Source organism: Aotus nancymaae, unplaced genomic scaffold (genome assembly GCF_030222135.1).
Source record: "Aotus nancymaae isolate 86718 unplaced genomic scaffold, 86718_ANA_hifiasm-v0.15.2.pri h1tg000058l, whole genome shotgun sequence".
Classification (NCBI taxonomy): domain Eukaryota; kingdom Metazoa; phylum Chordata; class Mammalia; order Primates; family Aotidae; genus Aotus; species Aotus nancymaae.
Genome location: NW_026988472.1, coordinates 25,577,711 through 25,599,564, shown reverse-complemented (window position 1 = coordinate 25,599,564; position 21,854 = coordinate 25,577,711). Strand labels below are relative to the sequence as shown.

General features: G+C 35.7%; 1 protein-coding gene across 1 annotated transcript; it reads left to right on the top strand.

Moving 5' to 3' along the window:
* Positions 1–8,889: 8,889 nt before the first annotated feature.
* LOC105714763 (matrin-3-like) lies at positions 8,890–12,520 on the top strand. The gene is given in 2 exon segments (XM_064364423.1): positions 8,890–9,721; positions 9,724–12,520. Coding segments are annotated over 2 exon segments (2,538 nt in total). The 5' UTR covers positions 8,890–8,931; the 3' UTR covers positions 11,472–12,520.
* The last annotated feature ends 9,334 nt before the right edge of the window (positions 12,521–21,854 follow it).

The following is a 21,854-nucleotide window of genomic DNA, read 5'->3' as shown; positions in this document are numbered from 1 at the left end:
TATACCCAAAAAATTATAAATCGTTCTATAATAAAGACACATGCACATGTATGTTCGTTGTGGCACTGCTTAAGATAGCAAAGACCTGGAACCAACCCAAATGTCCATTAATGATAGACTGGGGAAAGAAAATGTGGCACATATACACCATGGAATACTATGCAGACATAAAAAACGATGAGTTTGTGTTCTTTGTAGAGACATGGATGAATCTAGAAACCATCATTCTCAGCAAACTGACACAAGAACAGAAAAGCAAACACTGCATGTTTTCTCTCATAGGTGGGTGATGAAAAATGAGAACACTTAGGCACAGGGAAGAGAACAACACTCACTGGGCTAGGTGGCAGGGTGGAGGGGAGGGGAGAGGAGGGACAGCAGGGGGACGGGGAGGATGGGAAGGGATAACACTGGTAGAAATGCCTGAAGTAGGCGATGGGGGCAGGGGTGGGATGGAGACAGCAAACCACCATGGCATATATGTACCTATATAACAATTCTGCAGGATGCAGGATGTGCACATGTACCCCAGAGCCCAAAGTACAATAAAAGAACACACACATACACACACACACACATACACATACACACACACACATCTATATACACATATACTATAAGGGTATAGTAACCAAAACATCATGGTACTGGTACAGAAACAGACACTTAGACCAATGGAACCGAATAGAGAACCTAGAAATAAGGTCACACACCTACAACCATCTGGCCTTTGACAAACCTGACAAAAACAAACAATGGGGAAAGGACTTCCTATTCAATAAATAGTTCTGGGATAATTGGCTAGCCAACTGCAGAAGACTGAAACTGGACCCTTACTTACAACATATACAAAAACTAACTCAAGATGGACCAAAGACTTAAATCGAAAACAAAAAATATCAAATCTCTGGAAGATAACCTAGTAAATACTATTCTGGACATAGGACCTGGCAAAGAGCTCACGACAGAGATGCCAAAAGCAATTCCAGCAAAAGCAAAAATTGACAAATGGACCTAACTAAATCAAAGAGCTTCTGCCAAGCAAAAGAAACTATCAATGGAGTAAACAGACAATCCACAGGATGGGAGGAAATTTTTGCAAACTATGCATCTGATAAAGATTTAGTACCCAGAATCAATAAGGAACTTAAATTTACAAGAAAAGAACAAACAACCCCATCAAAAAGCTGGCCAAAGGCACGAACAAACACTTTACAAAAGAAAACATACATGCAGCCAACAAGCATTTAAAAATGTTCGACATCACTAAACATTAGTGAAATGCAAATGAAAACCATAGTGAGATACCATTTCACAGGAGCCAGCATGGCTACTGTTAATTCAAACAACAGATTCTGGCAAGGTTGTTGAGAAAAGGGAATGCTTACGCACTGCTAGTTGGAATGTAAATTAGCTCAACCATTTTTGGAAGCTGTTTGGCAATTTCTCAAATAACTTAAAATTACCATTTGATCCAGCAATCCCATTACTGGGTGTATACCCAAAGGAATATAAATCGTTCTGCATAAAAACACATGCACGTTTTTGTTCATCTCAACACCACTAAGAATTGCAAAGACATGGAATCAACCTAAATGTCCATCAATGGGAGAATGAATAAAGAAAATATAGTACATATACACCATGAAATACTATGCTGCCATAAAAAAGCATGAGATCATATCCTTTGCAGCAACATGGATGCAGCTGGAGGCCATTATCCTAAATAAAGTAACACAGGAACAGAAAATCAAATGCCACATGTTTCCATCTGTAAGTGAGAGCTATTTATTAAGTACATCTTGACACAAAAAAGGGAACAACAGACCCAGGAGCCTGCTTGAGGGTGGATGGTGGGAGGAGGGTGAGGATTAAAAAACCGCCTGTTGGGTACTGTACTGGGTGACAAAATAGTATGTACACCTAACCCCCACAACACTCTATTTACCTACATAGCAAACCTGCACATATACCTCTGAATCTAATTTTTTTTTAATTATATTTTAAGTTCTGGGATACATGTGCAGAACGTGCAGGTTTGTTACATAGGTATACATGTGCCATTGTGGTTTACTGCACTCATTAACTCAACATCTGCATTAGGTATTTCTCCTAATGCTATCCCTCCCCTAGTCCCTCACCCCCTGACAGGTCCAGATGTGTGATACTCTCGTCCCTGTGTCCATGTGTTCTCATTGTTCAACTCCCAATTATGAGTGAGAACATGGAGTGTTTGGTTTTCTGTTTCTGCGGTAGTTTGCTGAGAATGATGGTTTCCAGGTTCATCCATGTCCCTGCAAAGTACATGAACTCATTCTTTCTTATGGCTGCATAGTATTCTATGGTATATATGTGCCACATTTGCTTTATCCAGTCTAACATTGATGGGCATGTGGGTGGGTTCCCAGTCTTTGCTATTGTAAATAGGGCTGCAATAAACATACATGTGCACGTGTCTTTAGAGTAGAATGATTTATAATCCTTTGGGTATAAACTCAGTTACGGGATTGCTGGGCCAGATGATATTTCTGGTTCTAGATCCTTGAGGAATACACACTGTCTTCCACAATGGTTGAACTAATTTACACTCGCACCAACAGTGTAAAAGTGATCCTATTTCTCCACATTGTCTCCAGCATCTGTTCTTTCCTAACTTTTAAAAATATTTTATATAGAAAAGAATTTAAAAAATGGGATTTGCAAAGAGTGACTAACGTGTAGGCTGCCTTGTTTGTAGTGATAAATCATTTCAGAGAGAAGGCTAAAGAGATGATAAGCATTGTAAAAGAAGCAATAAAGTCTTAATTTAGTAGATAAATGTAAGACATTTAAAGTTTTTTTTCCTCCTACATTGAAAAAAGCAAGGTGTCTATATTTCTGCCTCCATACATATTGTCCAGCAACATTCTAATTGTTTTTAAAGATTGTTTGCCGTGTTTCTATATTATTCTTGATATTTCTCTTGATTCTGACAACCTAAAGATATTCTTTTTCCTTTTCCCAGTCATTTGTGTGCACTCTTTCTATATAAGAAACTGACTTTTCTCATAATTCCTTATATATTTCTGGCCTAACTTACAGAAAATGTAAGTTTTCTCAATGCAGAGTCAATTTCCAATGATTTCGTTCCCAAAACGTTTGCTACTGTCTTTTCCATGGAGTCTATACTAAACTCTAGATTTTATTGCATATCACCTTTCTTCCTCCTCCACACTCCCTTTGATAGGAATAGAATAGCAGGTGCTCAGAAATAAATTTGTTTCTTTCTCAATACAATGTAGGCATCTATTTTGACGTTCTATAGAATGATGAGGTCATTCAATCAATGGTTATCTGAATATTCTGTAATCTGCAATCCTCTGGGTATGGAGGAGGAGAGAAGAGGGATGTAGAGACACTATTTCAATGATCTTTCTATTATTATAAAAACAGTCTAATTTATGTTCTCTTATTAAAGCACTGATAAAAATTTAACAGTAAAATAAATAATATATGACTCATTTTTAATTATTCTTTACTATAGTAGAAGTGTTCTTTCTATTTGCAGTCTCCAAATATTGGTCAGTAAATTAAATGATAAATTCTGAGAAAAATCCCACCTAGTTACATCTAGATGGTAAGTTGACTCAGTGCTGAAGTGACTACTTAGGAGTGTCAGTAGCATGCTTTCTACAAATTATACTTCCAACAGAGTATATTCTATTTCTTTTGCATAGGAAAGTGTTCTTCATAGTAATCCTGGTAATGACTACTACAAGAAATGTGTAGCAGTTTAAAATGATGCTTTAAGTAGATTTAATACCTAGTCTCTATTTTCTCTTGATTTTTCTGCTGCCCTGCTATATTATTTTTTATGCTAGGAAATGTGAATGTCACCTATAAAATTTTAAGAGGATACATTTCAGAACCAAGTGTTTCTGGCTTTATAACAAAACAAGTAACATATGAACTTGAAATCATTAGGAGTTTTGTTTTTGTGAGAAAGATCAATAAAATATACAATATTGATAATTGACACAAAAATGCCTTTAATATTTTCTATGTATATGCTTCATGTTACAATATACCTCAAATTATTTTAGTTTTGGCACAAATATCTTCTTCATGACGGCTTCTCTTGAAGAGACAATTAGTATGATCAAATATCTTATGTCCTCCTTTACATTTCCCAGCTTTCCTTGTAGTGATTTTGAAGTGATGTGACTTTTTCTGCCCAAGGGACTGTATAGTTGGATACTTGTCATTTCCAGGTTTACTAAGCGCTGGTGGGCTTCTTTCATTTCTGCTTTCCTGTGAGAATTTATACTAAGTATAAAAGATAATATAAGTAGAAGAGGTAGGACAGCCAGCTAAACTACAATCAGAAAGATAACACTTGACTGTAGTAACTTGCTGAGTTTCAAGGCTTTGTCTGTTTTGACAGTTAGCCTTTATTATCTTAATAGCATCCAATCCCTGATTACTTTCAATGGACAGCCCCACTTTGCAGGTCATTCTATCACCCTTTTCTGTTTGATTTACTCCTTAGCACTTATTACGATGCAACATACTATAAATATCACTTTCTCATTTTATTTTCTATAACTTTCAACTAGATCAAAACCTCTGTAAAGCAAGAATGCATTTTGATTTCAGTTTAGTTTACTGCTCTATCCCTAACAACTTGGGCTGTACGTGGAACATAGTAGATGCTCCACAATTTTGCTACTTGAGGAAGTTAAATAATTTCTTAACCTCAATTATCCTTCTTATCATATATTCATTAAGATAAATGAGAACATGTGTAAATCTTCTAGTTTCACAAGTAGTGTACATTTAAAAGAGTTAGTGAATGAAAGTTTTATACAAATATCACCACCTGGTTATCAGATAAGCTTTACCTTAAATTTTCTCAACATGATCTTAAAATAAATTTTGTACTATATACCATGTTTGTCCAATAAATAGCATTCACATTTATTTGTATAACTGTCCTTTGCAGTTTATCAAGATACGATGCACACATGCATAAAAACACAAATATTTTATACACACAAATATAAGCATACACGTGTGTATGCGTATATGTGTGTACATATGTATGTACCTGTGTATATGTATTTATATTTGTATAGGTGTATATGTGTGTATGTGTGTACATGTGTATGTGTGTATAGGTATGTGTGTATAGGTGTGTATATGTGTATAGGTGTGTATGTGTGCATGTACATGTGTGTAAATATATATTTAAATGAGATAAATAAGTAAAACTTATTTTTCTAGGTATCATCTAATAAATCTATAGTTTCAATTCTCAGTGCTATGAGAGGACAAATAAATGTAAATGTATGCTGAATAAACACCTACTTTTCTCAATGATAAGTGAAGGGCAAAAAAGATAGAGAAAAAGTAGAAAATGTGACAGTTACTGGTCTGAGTACACAATGTATATACTCTAAAGTTATCTTTGCTCATTTGATGTATCAAATGCAGGCAACATTTTGCCACTCTTCTAGCAGACGTCACTACCTATCAAAAGATTTTTTTGAAGGGTGACTCAGCCTAAAAAGAAAATCAAAGTAATTCAACATTATCTGCAGTGACACCGAAAACTCATTCCTTTCTACTGAAGTACTCCCTGAAGATATTTTTTTCATCCCAGAACGTTTCTCTCATACTAAACACTTATACCAATAATACATTTTAACAAAAATTTAATTCATAATGAGGGAAAAAAATTGAAAGAAGGTAAAATAAAATATTTAACAAGCATTGTGCTTCAAGACGTTCTGAACAGATCAGAACAGAAATAAACTTTCTAAATTTATTCAGAGAGGAAACAAGTATACAGATATCGAAGTATATTTTATTTCTGACTTTTAATATATTTTACTTGTTTGAAGAGAAAAAGGTCTACAGAGAATGGAACTAAAGCAAACATTTCTGAACCATCCATTTTACTGTGTGCAATGCCCTTCATTTTCACATTGTTATTTAGAGTTTATTTCAGAAGATAAGAAGTTACTGCATCTTCACTTTCACTTAATTGTGGATGAAGGAGGTGGGAAGAGAAAATAAAGGAAATAAATGAAAAATATATAAATGAAGAGATTGTTAGGTTGTACACTCAGTAGAGCTGTATGGGTGGAGAGGAAGATATCTGAAACCAATAAGCACTGCCTAGAAAACGTCCACAGATAAAAAGTAGCTGAGCAAGGGATCAGAGACTTACATTTGTGAGTATTAATAGTCAAGGTAATATCTTCTACTAATGTTTTAAAGATCTCACTGTTATACACAGTAAAAGTCATAAAGAAGGAGATTTCACTAAAGTTTTATAGAATTCCAAATAATAATTTTCCCTACATTGTCCCTTCACTGTGAAACAGTGGAAAACTGAGAACCACAAAGCCTCAGATGACTGCTTTTTGTAAGGGCCATTGTCATACTCTGTTTTACCTGCTGAGTGTTTGAGTGTTTTCAAAGGCAATGTAATACCAGAAATGAAGCACCGAGCCAGGCTAAAGCATCCATATGCCCTAGATTTTCTGTGAAAAAATTGCAGTGCCCGATTCCTGTGTTCGACAATATTTCCTGTCTTGTCATAAATGCTAAAGTCCAAAAATCAAATTTCAAAATGTGCAGATAAACTTTAGTCCACATTAAAAAAAAAAAAGTTGAGAAAGATTGAAAGTACACTAAGGCAAATAAATACTTTGGATTTTTTTGTGTGCCTTTAAAAATAAAACATGTTAAGTCAGTCTGCAGAATAAAGAAAATACAAATGACATCTTCTTGGGCTTCTTTACAAACTTGCTTCAGTGACACTTTTATTCTTCTTTATTGTATGTCCTGAGGATGCCCACGAGCTTTTCTACTTTCATTTGGAACAAAGATATTAAAATTTAAACACATTTCTTCTAAATACATTTTCCTTTCTGCCAACTTGGCAGTAGTTACCCCAATTTTATTTCCCACCTCTATCTTGCATATTTGGTGGAGTCACTTCAGTTTCAGCAATTCTCATAGGTTTCTATTCATTAAAATAATCACATGAATGAGGGATAAAAAGTATTAGTGTTGGAGGAGGGCAAAGAAATGAAATTAGAAGAAGAAGGAGCAAGATCCATCCCTTTTAGTGATATGAAAAGTGATATGGTGACAATTCCTTTATTTGTCTATTCTGAACAACTCACTATGAAGCTAGGTTCCATTTGGAATATATACAGTTAAAATAGTATACAGAAGTAGATTTTACATATTCTACAATTTGCACAATGGGAATTTATTTTGGTGCATCATATATTGTCTAGTGACAATATAACTTATAGAAGTCATTCAGAGAAGATGAAGGAAAGAAGAAAGAGAGAGAAACAGAGACAGTGAAGACAGAGGGAGAAAATGAGTAAGAGAGAAAACAAATTGCACAGTGCAGTCAGGCACACTCAGCGTTCCCCTATGTACCCCTCTTTCCTCAAGGCACCAAAAGTAAAGATCTGTAGCTTCTTTTGGAACTTCAGCTCCTGAGCCCTTTCTTGCATAGTGTCCATCTATGAATGTGACCTCTTTGTCATGCAATAATTTACAGTAGTTTAAGAATTTTCAGTTCTGTGAAGAAGGTCATTGGTAGCTTGATGGGGATAGCATTGCATCTGTAAATTACTTTGGGCAGTATGGCCATTTTTACGATATTGATGTCTATAAGGACACATGCACACGGATGTTCATTGCAGCACAGTTTACAATAGCAAAGACCTGGAACCAACCCAAATGCCCATCGATGATAGACTGGACAGGGAAAATGTGGCACATATACACCATGGAATATTATGCAGCCATCAAAAACGATGAGTTTGTGTCCTTTGTAGGGACATGGATGAACCTGGAAACCATCATTCTCAGCAAACTGACACAAGAACATAAAATCAAACATCACATGTTCTCACTCATAGGCAGGTGTTGAACAATGAGAACACATGGACACAGGGAGGGGAGCACTACATACTGGGGTCTATTGAGGGGATATAGAGGAGGGACAGCAGGGTGTGGGGAGGTAGGGAGAGACAGCATGGGGAGAAATGCCAGCTATATGTGAAGGGGAGGAAGGCAGCATATCACACTGCCACGTGTGTACCTATGCAACAATGTTGCATGTTCTCCACATGTACCCCAAAACCTAAAATGCAATTTAAAAAAAGAATAGTAATAATTTTAGTAATGAAAGTGAAATAAATTGGCAAATGAAGAAAGAAAAAGAATTTTCAATATTAATTTTAGCTGCACTAATTTTCCACATTATACTCTGACTTCCGAGTCTAATTCCTACTTAAAATCTGACTCCAGTGTCCTTTCTAATATAAAAGAATATAAATAAGAATTGTAATGATAAAATAGATGGGTATTATTGAATGATTAATTACCTACTGGAACTACAGTATAATACTGCAAATTTCAAATTTGCAAGCTCAACTAATTTTTCTGATGATGGAATGAGATAACATACATTAAGTCCCTGGTGCAGGGTCTGATTCATAACATGAAAACAAAAATCTGGCCTTTCCCCTCCGGCCTCTGCCGGTGCTGCTGCGCCCTGCGGAGCTCTGAACACGTGCGCAATAACTTGAAAGTAGGGCATCTTTCAGCCATCTGAAGAGAAGAAATAATGGCAGATGACAGTCTGCATGTGCAGTTTTCAGATGCCTTCACCTGAATGACATCTAACTCCATCAGGACCACAGACGTCTGACAGCCCTGTGCGATACCAAGATAACTAATAGTTGTCTGCTGGTTCTCAGCTTGAAGAAGATTCTGCAGTCCTTATTGATCCTTTTTCTTGGCATTACCATTTTTTGAAGCAAAGTTAACCTAGCTTTCTAGTTTAGGCTTTCTTTTTGGCCGTCTTAAAAAAAAATTTTTTTTTAATCTATAAAATAGACAAGAGCTAGTTCTACAATGTCCAAGTCATTCCAGCAGTCATCTCTCAGTAGGGACTCACAGGGTCATGGGCGTGACCTGTCTGCGGCAGGAACAGGCCTTCTTGCTGCTGCTACCCAGTCTTTAAGTATGCCAGCATCTCTTGGAAGGATGAACCAGGGTACTGCACGCCTTGCTAGTTTAATGAATCTTGGAATGAGTTCTTCATTGAATCAACAAGGAGCTCATAGTGCACTGTCTTCTGCTAGTACTTCTTCCCATAATTTGCAGTCTATATTTAACATTGGAAGTAGAGGTCCACTCCCTTTATCTTCTCAACACTGTGGAGATGCAGACCAGGCCAGTAACATTTTGGCCAGCTTTGGTCTGTCTGCTTGAGACTTAGATGAACTGAGTCATTATCCAGAGGACAAGATTACTCCTGAGAATTTGCCCCAAATCCTTCTACAGCTTAAAAGGAGGAGAACTGAAGAAGGCCCTACCTTGAGTTATGGTAGAGATGGCAGATCTGCTACACGGGAGCCACCATATAGAGTACCTAGGGATGATTGGGAAGAAAAAAGGCACTTTAGAAGAGATAGTTTTGATGATCGTGGTCCTAGTCTCAACCCAGTGCTTGATTAAGAACATGGAAGTCGTTCTCAAGAATCTGGTTATTATGACAGAATGGATTATGAAGATGACAGATTAAGAGATGGAGAAAGGTGTAGGGATGATTCTTTTTTTGGTGAGACCTCGCATAACTATCATAAATTTGACAGTGAGTATGAGAGAATGGGACGTGGTCCTGGCCCCTTACAAGACAGATCTCTGAGAAAAAGAGGGGCGCTCCTCCAAGTAGCAATATTGAAGACTTCCATGAACTCTTACCAAAGGGTTATCCCCATCTGTGCTCTATATGTGATTTGCCAGTTCATTCTAATAAGGAGTGGAGTCAACATATCAATGGAGCAAGTCACAGTCGTCGATGCCAGCTTCTTCTTGAAATCTACCCAGAATGGAATCCTGACAATGATACAGGACATACAATGGGTGATCCATTCATGTTGCAGCAGTCTACAAATCCAGCACCAGGAATTCTGGGACCTCCACCTCCCTCGTTTCATCTTGGGGGACCAGCAGTTGGACCAAGAGGAAATCTGGGTGCTGGAAATGGAAACCTGCAGGGACCTAGACACATGCAAAAAGGCAGAGTGGAAACTAGCAGAGTTGTTCACATCATGGATTTTCAACGGGGGAAAAACTTGAGATATCAGCTATTACAGCTGGTGGAACCATTTGGAGTCATTTCAAATCACCTGATTCTAAATAAAATTAACGAGGCATTTATTGAAATGGCAACCACAGAGGGTGCTCAGGCCACGGTGGATTATTATACAACCACACCAGCGTTAGTATTTGGCAAGCCAGTGAGAGTGCACTTATCCCAGAAGTATAAAAGAATAAAGAAATCTGAAGGAAAGCCAGATCAGAAGTTTGATCAAAAGCAAGAGCTTGGACGTGTGATACATCTCAGCAATTTGCCTCATTCTGGCTATCCTGACAGTGCTGTCCTCAAGCTTGCTGAGCCCTATGGGAAAATAAAGAATTACATATTGATGAGGATGAAAAGTCAGGCTTTTATTGAGATGGAGACAAGAGAAGATGCAATGGCAATGGTTGACCATTGTTTGGAAAAAGCCCTTTGGTTTCAGGGGAGATGTGTGAAGGTTGACCTGTCTGAGAAATATAAAAATCTGGTACTGAGGATTCCCAACAGCGGCATTGATTTACTGAAAAAAGATAAATCCCGGAAAAGATCTTACTCTCCAGATGGCAAAGAATCTCCAAGTGATAAGAAATCTAAGACTGATGGTTCCCAGAAGACTGAAAGTTCAACCGAAGGTAAAGAACAAGAAGAGAAGTCCGGCGACAATGGTGAGAAAGACACAAAGGATGACCAGACAGAGCAGGAACCTAATATGCTTCTTGAATCTGAAGATGAGCTACTTGTAGATGAAGAAGCAGCAGCAGCACTGCTAGAAAGTGGCAGTTCAGTGGGAGATGAGGCCGATCTTGCTAATTTAGGTGATGTGACTTCTGATGGGAAAAAGGAATCTTCAGATAAAGCTGTGAAAAAAGATGCAAGTGCTTCAGCAGCAGCAAAGAAAAAACTTAAAAAGGTGGACAAGATCGAGGAACTTGATCAAGAAAACGAAGCAGCGTTGGAAAATGGAATTAAAAATGAGGAAAACACAGAACCAGGAGCTGAATCTGCTGAGAACGCTGATGATCCCAACAAAGATACAAATGAAAATGCAGATGGTCAAAGTGATGAGAACAAGGAGGACTATACAATCCCAGATGAGTATAGAATTGGACCATATCAGCCCAACGTTCCTGTTGGTATAGACTATGTGATACCTAAAACAGGGTTTTACTGTAAGCTGTGTTCACTCTTTTATACAAATGAAGAAGTTGCAAAGAATACTCACTGCAGCAGCCTTCCTCATTATCAGAAATTAAAGAAATTTCTGAATAAATTGGCAGAAGAACGCAGACAGAAGAAGGAAACTTAAGATGTGCAAGAAGATTAAATGATTTCAAAGAAAATAATGGTTCTTTGTTTTTAATGTTAACCTTTTTTAAATACAATACTGATAGTTAGAAGAAAATTATTGTACTCTTTTGTTTTAGTGGAGAAATAATAGATGTCTGTTCATGTGTTAAGTTTTAGAGCAAAAAAAAATACATACAGTTAAGTTAATGAATAGTTTTTGTTTTATCAGAATGGCAACAGACTGAAGTACTTTGTAGAGATTGACTTTGTAAGCTAATACTTAAGACAACTTGCACCACTAAGAAAAACATGTAGAACCATTTGGAAAAATGAAATTTAGTAGTTCCAAGTTTCAAAAAAATGTCAACGTTTTGTTACATTCAATAAAGAACAAAACCAATAGTATTTTTATTACTTTCATCTGAAACACTCCATGTTTTAATCTGAGCCTTGTAGACTTTTCATTTGGAGTTTGAACCTGTTTTGGTGCATTTCATTTTTGGAGAACTTCATTAATGTGAGATTGGCAATTCAGATGCAGGTGCAGTTTTCTGTTGATGTCATGCTGTTGTTTAGGTAATAAGAAATATTAAGTAATTGGCTTTAGATTTAGTAATTTTTTTCCCTGAGTTCCTGCTAGATTTTGTATTCTAGTAGTCAATGTATTTGCAGAGAAATGTAAAAACATTCCCGTTCTCTTTGACCAGTATTAATTTTTGAGATCTTATTGCTTGTCACTTGAATCACATAATTGTCATACATCTCTGGTATAAGCAACATTTAATTTTTGAAGTGTGTAGACCATCTCTTCATATTTTCAAGATGTAATTTTACATTTCTGCATTTTAAAAACAGTTTGGCCATAATCCTAGATGCATGCTTCTAATTCATGTACCTGTACATGTGACCTTTGTGAACAGAAATTTGCATGTATAATTTGTGTTTACTTGTAACTTTCTGGTTATATACTGCTTATATCTGTGGATTCAAGTTACTGAAGTGAATACCAATTAAAAAAAACCTTAGGCCATGTTCATTGGTTATACATGTTTGGAATGTTAACCAACAAAAAAAAAAAAAAAAAGAAAGAAAACAAAAATCTGGAGTTAATATGATTATCTGCAGGTTTGATATTTATTTTTCTCTCTTGTCTGGAGCAGCATTAAATCTTTACATAAGTTTAGAAAGTGTGATAATATAAATAAGCTACCTAAGCAGGTTGCGTCTTTAAAGTTCATTTGCCAAAAACTTTTATAGAAGTGAGAAGATCATTTCCCATAAAATATTACCAGTTGTTATGACTCATATTAATTGAAGGTCTACTATGTTTTAGATTCAGTAATAAGAGATTTATATGTCATTTTATTTAATCTTTACAGTAACTATAGAAATAAATAATTATTTTTATATTACAGTTGAAGCTTCTGAGGTGCAGAGAGCTATGGTAACACATCTAAGGTTAAGCGACAACTGATATATGTTATAATGATGTTATGACTCCTGTTAATTGAAGGTCCACTATGTTTTAGATTTCATAATAAGAACTTTATATGTCATTTTTAAAAATCTTCACAGTATCTGTGGAAATAAATAATTATTGTTATTTTATAGATGAAACTTCTGAGGTGCAGAGAGCTATAGTAACACATCTAAGGTTAAGTGGCAATTGATGTATGTCTGATGTTAAAACCAGTGTTTTGTTTACAGTTAGCCCACATTAGCTGATTATATACACCGTAGAGCATACAGAGATTATGCATCATCTTAGGATTAGTGTCAGTGCTTCCTGGTATCCTCTATCCATATTATTGTTGTAATGAAGTGCTTTTTATACATTGGAAATGGAATACGTCAGCATTGTTGAAGCATGGCTTCCATTTTTGTAATTCCCAGAGTGACTTGTTTGCAATTTAACAGATATTTTCCTATAAAGAACAAAGAATGCCTGATCATGTAATAAAAATCTCTGATGATAATTCTCATATCCACTTCAAGGAATGTGTATATATATGCATATATACACATTTGTTTTTTCTGCATATCACCAAACCTGGTTTAGTTAGAAAACTAGTCAAACACAGAGTCAAATAAATGACCATGAATGTTATATCTTCATTAAATAATACATGTATTTTTTTAAAAACCTCATAAGTATAATTTTCCTTACTCTGGAAGTTACTATAAATTGTGTATTCCACTGAAACCAAACACATCTGATGTTTGAGGCACTAGTGAGTTCCCTTTTTTTGGGGGGTTTGCTCCTTTCAGAACCATAATGGATATAAATTCACCCAATTCAGGTTCGCTGAGACTGCACGAGTTTTTTTTTGACCAATACAGTGCAAGTGAAACTTACATCATTCTTGATCTTGCTGAGATCAAATGAATAACATAAGTATCAAGTGAATCACACATTTAATCGTAAGTACCGAATGAATAACATGTCGATTCTGAAGATCATCTCTGAGCCTTCACATGTAGAATAGTTGTCTTGGATTGTTGCCAAAAGCCACACAGACTTGATATAAGCAAGGAAAAACATGGTTTTTGAGCCACTAAAAGTTTTTGTTTGTTTAAAAATTTTAAATAAGTAAATGATACACTTGATGTAACAGGATACCACCCCAGCACAGAGAAGTGTATTTCACTATTATGTAGGAAGTAAAAATTTTCAATAAAAAATAAACCAGAGCCAAAAATTAGTGTGTATAACTATGTTTCCATACAGATATTAATTGATTACAGTTGTTTCAAAAGTTACATTCCATATTCAGGCCAAATTATAACAAATATCTTAAATATTATACCTAGCAGTTTTCTGACTATGTGAATCACGGGTTTTCTTATTTCCCCTCATATCCTTAAAGTTTTTTAAAAATTATTTTTACTTTCAAATTTTAAATTTTCTGCCGAAAATTCTCTCAGGTGTAGTACAAAGATTTAAAATCAAGAGAGACCGTGTACTATGCTATATATGTATGTGTGTGTATACATATGTTATATATTATATATCTAATATATTACTTGTATATTATATACATATATGTGTAAATTTATAAAATATAATACATATATGCAAATTATATAAAACATATATGTAGATTATTTTCCAAAGGAAAACTCTGATAAGATTTGTTATTAATTACATTACAGTAAAATAACACTAACAGAAAACAAATATTTAGACAAGATAAAGTTTTAGCAACTAGCTGTGTCCATATAAAGGCTACCACCATAAATTGTAAAATGTAAGTCAAAATACTAAAATGAAACAAAGCACAGTTCTTTTTGATTTCAGAACAATCAGAATTTTGTGTATTTAAAAGTCATTGTATGGCAGTAAACGACTGACATTTTCTTTAACTTTTAAGTTTGAAGTACATGTGCAGGTTTCTTATATAGGTAACCTTGTGTCATGGGGGTTTGTTGTACAGATTATTTCATGACCCAGGTATTAAACCTTGTACCCATTAGTTATTTTTCCCAATCCTCCTCTCCTCCTACCTTCTACCTTCCAGCAGGCCCTACTGTCTGTTGTGTCTGTTGTCCCCCTCTATGTGTCCATTTCTTCTCATCATTTAGCTCCCACATATAAGTGAGAACATATGGTATTTGCTTTTACATTCCTGCATTTCTTTGCTAGGGATAATGGCCTCCAGCTCCACCCATTTCCTTGCAAAAGACATAATATTTTTATGGCTGCACAGTTCTCCAAGCTGTATATACCATATTTTCTTTATCCAGTCTACCATTGATGGCCATTAAGTTGATTCTATGTCTTTGCTATTGTGAATAGTGCTGCAATGAACTTATGCATGCATTTGTCTTTATGATACAAGGATTTATATTCCTGTGGGTATCTATCCAAAAATAAAATTGCTGGTTCGAATGTTAGTCCTTTTTCAGCTCTTTGAGGAATTGCCACACTGCTTTCCACAATGATTGAACTAATGTACACTTCCACCAACAGTATATAAATGTTTCGTTTTCTTCACAACCTCACCAGTGCCTGTTATTTTTTGACTTTTTAATAATAGCCATTCTGACTTGTGTCTGATGGTATCTCAATAGGGTTTTGTGTTTCTCTAATAATCAGTAATGTTAATCTTTCTTAAATGCTTGATGGCCATGTGTACGTCTTCTTCTGTAAAGTGTCCATGTTCTTTGCCCACTTTTTAAATTTTTTTTTTTTGTAAATTTGTTTAAGTTTCTCATAGACTCATGATACTTGTCAGATGCATAGTTGGCAAAAATTATCTCACATTCTGTAGGTTGTCTGTTGATTTTGTGTCTTGAAACTTTGCTGAGGTTGTTTGTCAGCTTAAGGAGCTTTTGGGCCAAGACTATGGAGTTTTCTACATGCAGGATAATGTAGTTTGTAAACAGGCATAGTTTGACTTCCTCTCTTCCTATTTAAATGCCCTGTATTTATTTCTCCTGCCTGATTGCTCAGGCCAGGACTTCTAATACTATGTTGACTAGGGATAATGACAGAAGGCATACTTTTTGTGCCAGTCTTCAAGGGGAATGCTTCCAGCTTTTGCCCATTCAGTATGATGTTGACTGTGGGTTTCTCATAGATTGCTCTTATTATTTTGGGATATGTTCCTTCAATATCTCGTTTATTGAGGTTTTTTTTTTTTTTTTTTTTTAGCACGAAGCGGTTATGTGATGAATCACATTTATTGCTTTGTATATATTGAACCAATCTTGCATCCCAAGGGTGAAGCACACTTGATTTTGGAGGATATGCTCTTTGATGTGCTCCTGGATTTGGCTTACCAGTATTTTGTAGAGGGTTTTTGATTTGTTCACAAAGGTTACTGGCCTGAAGTTTTCTTTTTTGTCATGTCTCTGCCAGGTTTTGGTATCAGGATGATAGCTTCATAGAATGAGTTGATGAGGAATCACTCCTCCTCATTTTTTTTTGGAATAGTTTCTGTAGGAATGGTACCAGCTATACTTTGTACATTTGATATAATTCAGCTGTGAATCTGTGTGGTCCTGGACTTTTTTTGATTGGTAAGCTATTTATTGCTAATTCAGGAGTTTATTCATTTATTCTAAATTTTTTTGGTTCCTGTGTATAGAAGTGTTTATAGTAATCTATGAGTGTTTTCTGTATTTCTGTGGAGTCAGTATTACTATCTCATTTGTCATTACTAATTGTTTTGATTTGGATACTCTCTCTTTTCTTCTTTAGTGGTCTAGCTAGCATTCTATTTTATCAGTTTTTTTTTTTTTTTTTTTTAAAAAAAACAGAACTCCTGAATTTGTTAATTCTTTGAATTTTTTTTTTTGCCTTATTCTTCTTCAGTTCATCTCTTTTTGGTTATCATTTGTCTTCTGCTAACTTTGGGGTTGGTTTAGTCTCGGTTCTCTAGTTCTTTTAGTTGTGATGGTAGGCTGTTAAAATTAAGATATTTCTAATAATTTGATGTGGGTATTTAGTGCTATCAATTTCCCGGTTAGCACTTCCTTAGCTGTTTCCCAGAGATTCTGGTATGTTGTATCTTTGTTCACATTAGCTTCAAAGAACTTCTTGATTTCTGCTTTAATTTCATTATTTGCCTAAAAGTCATTCAGGAGTACATTATACAATTTCTATGAAATTGTATTGTTTTGAGTGAATTTCTTAGTCTTAATTTCTAATTTGATTGCACTGTGATCGGAGAATTCTAGTGCTCCCCTAATATCAATTTGTTTAGTTGACCCCAGGAGTATTAAATATCAATCCAAATGAGAAAACTGACCTATAATTCTCATTTAGTGCCACTGGAACTCTGCAGTGAAAATGTCATTCTTCTTGTTTTCAGTTCTGGAATGAATGCAGGTTCCAGCCTGTTTTTCCCACAAGATTTTCAGTTCAGTACAATTCTACATGGTACCAGAAACCTCATGTTTAAAGCATCCAATGAATCACCGAGAACCTTTCAAGCCACCAGTGGAAATTCTTATCAGTGTAATCCTAAGGAAAATGTCCATGTTACAAATGCCTGCTCAGTAAACATATTCAAAGTTTGGATGCTTTCACGTTTTTGCTTGAAGGTGACAAGTTTGGATCTCTCGAAGAATACCAACCAGATGAAAATACGCTGAGTTCTCTTGCCAGTGTAGGGCCTCTTACAGGAATTGTCTTCATTGTCTCAGTTGCTTATCTCATTGACAGGAACAGAACTCATGCCTGGCATCAGACAATTTAGCATTCTACGTTACTCTCCACCACTGTAGATCAACAGTAGTTGCCAGAGGTCTATATTCATTTTCCCTGGGATTCAATTGACAATGAAATGAAGGCAAACTTTCTTGTAAACTGTTTCTCTAAAGTCCGCTTTATAAAATGTAAAATATATTTTAGGAAATTTACTTGCTATGCACAAAAGAATATTGAAATAGTAATGTTAGTTTTACTAACTGGTTAAATAATAACATTTAGCAAAGTAGAACTCATAAAGAAGGGTAACAGTAGTGTTTTAAAACAGGCACTGACAACATCATTTAACTCCATCATTTAACTTTTTTAAGATTCTGGCATTTGCTTTAACTATTCTTTACACAGATTCAAGGCTTACATAAGAAAAATCTTGGGCTCTAACATTTATAACTAATGAGGGTTAGCTAATCGTTATCCTGACATGTTTACGAGAGCCAAAAATAATAGAGGAAAGAAAAATCTAAAACAAAATATTCTTAATATAAAAATTTGAAGTATTTAAATTAAGCTTTGAAAATCAGGACTGCCATGGCCCATCCAGGAAATGAACAGTAACACATGCAAGCATTTCATAAGCAATCAGGCCTATCCTTTGGCATTTTTATGTTTTGCCACCAAAAACCTGGCATGTTTTTAAAATATTAAAATGAGTTCTATTTTTATTTACAATTTTGTAAAGTGATTTTCTTTGTTTGAAGTTCAGGGTTATCTTACTTCTGCATTTGTGTAAAATATAGATTTCACGGTACTGATTTATCCACTTAAAGCTTGGTTAGGTATATACATTTAAAGGATCAGTACATATGCAATGTACTTCCTTTAACAGTACTGAGCAAATTTTCTTGTTGTTTGTCTGGAAATGACAACAGAAAATGGCAATTATCATTTATCACTGGGCCAGACATCAGACAGTGAAATTTGTATTTATTATCCTGGGTTATTTCCTTGTTATCTAAATATGCTTCTTGTCATTTTACAGATAAGGGAAGTAACTTACATGTTGTTACACTGTCAGCAAATAGGATGACCAGAGTTTGAATCACTATCTTATTAACCTTACCAGTCATTATCTGTGTTTTATCCAATTTACACACAGCCTTCTTCTGTGTCAGGAAAAAATTTTAAATAAATATACTTCTACTCTTTCAGAGTATATACCTAATTGTTTCTAGGTTAATAAATTCCTATTCTCTTGACCTGCTATTAGACATTTTTTTTCTCAGAATATAATAAGCTCTAAGAAAAAGCCTATGATAGACAACTTCTACCACTCCTTCATCATTAACTGGAGAGCTTTTTACTTACTTACACAATCTTTTTTCTCTGCTATATGCCTCAGGTCAAAAACTAATTGTTCTCCACTTCAGTGGATTTTCCTAGACATTCCAGGCTTTTAATGTCCTATTGCTCCAGCTTGCTGCTAATTTCACCTCCCCATCATCTCCAAAATATTTTATTCCTAGTGGAAGTGGAGCTGATATGAATGCCAAGAGGCTCCTACAACATGCCTGTCTCAAAGAGCTACAGTATTTTCATTTCAAAGAAATGTTTCTTTTTGTGAAAAAATAGAGGATTTTAAAATAAAAATTATTACAATTCTATTTATTGTATTTACCTTTTTACTTATCCAAGCCCATTCTTCATACAGTGCAGGTTGAATCACTATGAGGTTTAGAATTCTACGATACTATACAGTGAAGGCAATCTTAATTTATAATACAGTTGCCTATTGTCAGTCTACCTGCCTGCATACTTATCAATCTATTTATAATCTATTTCTCTATTTTTTTCTGTTAATCATTCTGTGTTGGGGTAATGGTGGCAAACAGTGAGGAAACCAGAGTAACATCTGTGGCAAAAATGAATTGTGCCAGTGAAGGATGGTTTTCTCTAAGTCTACAGTTAACACTTATACAATTAAGCTCTTTATCTATCTCTAAAGTTAATTAGAAGTTTCTGAAGAACTAATAAAAAGAAATCATTTGTATGAGGGATGAAGCTTCTTCATCTTAAAGTGCTTTAAAAATAGAACTTGGAAACCTACTTGAAGACAAGCATACGCCTTTTCTATAAATGGTGCTGGGAAAACTGAAAATCCATATGCAAAATAATGAAGTTGGACCCTTACCATAAAATATCTACAAAAATTAATTTAAAGTGGATCAAGGATCTAAATATAAGAGCTAAATCTTCAAAACTCTCAGCAATAATACACGGGGAAATCTTCATGACATTAGATCTGGCAACGATTTCTTGGATATGACCCTAAAACCACAGATGACAAAGAAAAAATACTTAAATTGAACCATAAAGAAATTAAAAATCTTGTGCATCAAATGACATTATCAGAGGAATAAAAAGGAAACGTACAAAATGGGATAAAGTATTTGAAAATAATATATTTATGTTTAATATGCAGAATATATGAAGAACTCCAACCCCCCCAAAAAAACAACCTAACAACCCAATGTAAAAATATAAAAAGGGTTGCAATAGACATTTCTCCAAAGAAGATATACAAACAGCCAATAAGCACAGGAAAATATGTCCAATATCACTAATTAGGAAACTGTAAATCAAAACCACTGTGAGATATCATTTCACACCCATTAGGATGGTTAATATATAAAAACAAAAAATAACAAAAAATAGTAAGTACTGTCAAGGATGAAGAGAAACTGGAATACTTGTCCACTGTTGGTGGGAATGTAAAATGGTGAATCCTCTATAGAAAACAGTATGGTGGTCGTATAAAATATTAAATATGGAATTATCATATGATCCAACAATTTTATTTCTGGGTATATACCTCCAAGAATTTAAAGAGCAGGGTCTCAAAGAGAGATATCTGTATATCCGTGTTCATAGTAGCATTATTTATGGTTTACAGTAGGTGAAAGAAATGTAAGTGTTCATCAGTGGGCGAGTACATAAACAAAATGTGGTGTTTGTGCGTATGGTTACAGTTGACCCTTGAACAAAGCAGGGGTGAGGAGTGCTGATCCCCTGCACAACTGAAAATATGCGTATAGAGGGTTCCAGTTCAAGATAACTAACTAGAGACCTCAGACGGCAGTTCTCAGAAAAAGAAAGTTACAAGTGAATAAGCGTAATTGGAATAAAATAGCAAGGGAGAGTGCTGGAGTTTAGTGAAGAGCTCATGATAAGAAGCCAGAGCGCAGAGAAAAGGAAGCAAGGCACTGACAGGGATCAGCTAGGAACCCTAAGTGACTTTTTGTGTTTTGTCAAAAGGGCAAGTGGGAGTATTTTGGTTCCCCTTGTCCCTGTGGCAGAACACTGGTATCTGAACTATTGCAGAGTTCATCTGCTCTCATGATCCTAAACACTGGTGTGGGCAGTAATTTGGAGATTTCTTAAGGGCACTGCACCAGAATACCACCTCATACTGGGTCGTATGTCCTCTCCCCAGACCTGAGAAGTGGTGGTGCTGCACAATCCTTAAGCAGCAGCCATAGAGAGACAGTGTCCTGCCCAGGGAAACTCAGCCCATGAGTCTCCACATCACTACAGACCTCATAGGCATTCCCCAATACCCACTTAGATAGTGGCAGTCATGCAGGGATGCCAGGAACCACAAACATTTCTGGATTCCCAGTGGTTTTGTCCTCAAGGAGTGCTCTCCTAAGAGAAAGGAGAGTGTAGCACACTGAGAGAACACTTCTTGGGACAAAGGAAATCAGAGTGCATATTTTTCTGTGCTTGAGAGTTTCACACTTATTTGCTGTGAGTGATGGAGCTATTCCGGTGAAGAGATGGGCACTGTGCACTGCCATGCAAGGGAGGAATTTAATTCCATCCCAGTGGCCAAGCAGCCTTTACGCTTGTGCCCAGGCATGGAGAAGGGAACTTCTCCTCCTCCCGCTACAGACATAGCCATGGCTGCTCCTATGGGAAATTGGCAGAAGTGCAATGGAGGATGGTCTTTCTGGGTTTTTAGGGGGACTCTGTCCTCTGAGGTAGTGTGACCACTGGGCCAAGGTTTGTGTGAAAGGCAAGGACACTTCCCCCCTCTACACAGAGTGACAGTGTTCCTGAAACTGGGAGCAGAAAAGCAGAAGGTTATGTGTTTTGGGATGAAGGAAGAAGTTTCTCACTGTAGCCATTTCAGTGGTGAGCCACAGGACAGGCATCTTTTATGGCTCTCAGCTACATTGAATATTGGAGATA